General features: G+C 31.0%; 1 protein-coding gene across 1 annotated transcript in view; it reads left to right on the plus strand.

Annotated features, from left to right (window-relative positions):
- The window catches only part of LOC105558224, a gene marked incomplete at its 3' end in the record, with an annotated part of 4173 nt that extends 1293 nt beyond the window's left edge, over positions 1–2880 (plus strand). The window contains exons 2-6 of the mRNA XM_012005810.1: positions 50–151; positions 252–323; positions 499–967; positions 2078–2177; positions 2707–2880. Of these exons, the coding sequence (XP_011861200.1) occupies positions 130–151; positions 252–323; positions 499–967; positions 2078–2177; positions 2707–2880 (837 nt within the window). The remainder of the gene's footprint in view (positions 1–49; positions 152–251; positions 324–498; positions 968–2077; positions 2178–2706) is intronic.
- Positions 2881–3124: the final 244 nt, after the last annotated feature.

The raw sequence follows: 3124 nt of genomic DNA on the forward strand, positions 1-3124 counted from the left end.
GCACCCTGTATATAAAAAATTTTAACATATACTAAAATTTTTGCAAAAGATAGATTTCGAATGGGCAGTGAAGTTAAATCGATATAGTCTAGTATTAATTGGACTTTGGCCTAAGTCCAAACAAACAACATGGGAAAAACGTATGTGCAATGTACGTGCGTTTCTCGTTTTCTCAATGATATTATTCGTTGTTGCGATTCCTGCAATACATTCCATGATAAGAATCCATTTCGACATTTTATTACTGACAGATAACTTGCAGCTTACTTTACCAGTTATTACTTGCATCCTCAGATTTCCAATCTTCTGGTGGAAAAGAAAGGGTAAATACAGTTTCAACTTAGTTATTAAACGATTTAAAATGTTTTCATAGATATCTTATATTTGAACCTAACTAAATTTTCTATTTACTATTCAGAAATGGAGTTGAATATCTTAAATTATATTATATTTTTTAAAGAACAAAAATTAATTTTCTTTGATGCCATGTTTTTATAGCAGTCTCAGCAATAATAAACATGATCGCTTACGATTGGTTAAAGGCGAAAACACGACAGGAAGAAACAACGATGATCGCAAAAGCACAAATTGCGCGCATCATTATAACATTTGCATACAGCATAATGGGAGTGGGCTTGTTTGTTTTAGTTGTTTTACCGATATTTGGCCACTCGGTGAGATACCTGTCTAATATCACTGATCTGGAGAGACCATTACCACTTCAGACATATTATATCTACGACACAACTAAAAGTCCACAATATGAACTAACATTCACTATTCAAAGTATTGCCCTTGTTTTCAATGTTATGTGCTATTCAGGCATTGACAATTTTCTTAGTCTTTCGGTATTTCATATCTCCGGTCAAATGGACATTCTGAGAAATCGTATTATGCATTTACATAATGTCGCAAATTACAGCAAGGTTTTAAAAAATTGTGTGATAGAACATATCCGGCTACTTAGGTATATCTTTATACAGGGTCATCAAAAAGTATCGGACCCCCCCCCCCCCTGATAATTTCAGTCAGAATGTATTTTGGAGAGAATGTCCAATAGCAAAGTTGTATAATTTGAAGCGGGCAGTGAGATGACGACCTTGACTTTGAGCTTGACCAAGTTTTTCAAGGTCAGTTTAGGGTCAACTTAATTTTTTTAATAGAACCCTCTATACTATTTATTGCATATTCTTATATCTTATATCTTACCGCGAGAACTTTCCAAAACACTTTAATAGAACATTTTTCATTATGTACTTTGTGAGTTATAAAGGTTTGAATTTAACAATTTTTGTACACAAAATGTAAAATATCTTGTAAAATATTATTCAGTTTTCGGTAATCCTAACTTTAATACTTTTGTATGCGGAATAATGGGACCAATTAATTGTTTTAAAGAAAATACATAATCCTGTTTTTGAAAAAGTTTTGAAAATAACTCATTTAAGTTTTGAACTTGGTCTTCAAATTACCATGAAGGACAAGATCAAAATCGAAGTCAGCATCTTATTCCCAGCTTGAACCCGTACAACACTGATATTGCATGGACGTTTTCCAAATGCATTCTTACTGAAAATATTAGGGGGGTCCGATACTTTTCGATTATATTATATATTTTCTTTAAACCAATTATTTGTTCTCATTATTCCACGCACAACAGTATTAAGGTTATGATTACCGAAAACTAACTAATATTTTACTAGTTATGTTACATTTTGTGTCAAAAAATAGTTAACTTCACTTTATAACTCACAAAGTACTTAAGGAAAAAATGTATTATTACAGTGTTCTGGATAGCTCTCGAGATAGACTGTAAGAATATAAAATAAAAAGTAGGGAGTTCCATTTTAAAAAATCAAGTTGGCCTTGAAATGACCTTGGAGGACATGGGTCATCATCTTACTCCCTGCTTGAAACCATACAACTTTGCTATTGGACATTTTCTCCAAAATGCATTCTAACTGAAAATATCAGGAGGGTCCGATACTTTACGATGACCCTATATATTGTGATATCTTTCTATCTAGAAAAATATTTTATTCGGTATTATATTTGTTATGCAATGTTTTTTCTACAGAGCTATTGATCATATAGAAGATGTATTCAACATAATATTGATGGTATTATTTTTATATTTCGGAATTCTTTTCGCTTTCTATGGTTTTTGGATAATAAATGTAAGTATACTGATAAAAGTTAATTATGATTTTTTATTTCATAGACAATTTTAATATAGAAAATCCTTATATTTTTACATCAAACATCTCACAATAATCACAACTAATTTTATTCTATTTTTTTATTTATACATATTGTAGATTTTCTAATACTTTGGAATTTATTTTCAGTAAATGTTTTAAAACATTGTTATATTTATTTATTACATATCACCACGTTTCAATTTAAATTACTTTGATACGAGCAAATTTCTCAATGCAAACATTAATATACATATATTGTTTCCTAAAATAATAAATGTTTTACATTCGTTAATAATACTAACGTATTTTCGTTAAAAATATAATACAAGAAAAACACACGTTAAAAAATGTTTTTAAAACTAAGTGTTACACTAAATTTAAAAAATTTTATGGATAAAAGAAATAATAATGAAGCTCACGGATTCTAATAGTAGTATTGAAAATATAAATATCTTAGTAACATATGAATATTATATATAATTGTATATTTTAATGATATAACTAGATGCTCGAAAATAAACAGCATATTACCGTCTTTAACGTTATGTATATTGTAATCGCCTTTGTCAATACGTTTGGTCACATGTGTATTTATTGTGCTGTTGGCGAAGTGTTAACAACTCAGGTAAATTTGAAATTGTTTCATTTCATCAGTCTCTGTATTTTTTATGCATACAGGGTATGTCCTAATACCCGTATGTCCCGTAGATGGTAGATAGACCGGGGCAAACTGAATAGAAAATTCCTATACCATTTTGCAAAATTCGCAATAGTTATCGAGAAATTAATTTTAATGTCTGAGCGAATGAGAGCGTAGAAGGTGGCAGGCCGGACTCGACTGGCAACGGTGGGGCATCATCTAATAGCGAGAGGTGGAGCGGCGCGCCGAAAAAAAGTTGTCACGCAGCGGGGGGCGAGCGGGG

Source organism: Vollenhovia emeryi, unplaced genomic scaffold (genome assembly GCF_000949405.1).
Source record: "Vollenhovia emeryi isolate VEMERY1.0 unplaced genomic scaffold, V.emery_V1.0 DF939364.1, whole genome shotgun sequence".
Classification (NCBI taxonomy): domain Eukaryota; kingdom Metazoa; phylum Arthropoda; class Insecta; order Hymenoptera; family Formicidae; genus Vollenhovia; species Vollenhovia emeryi.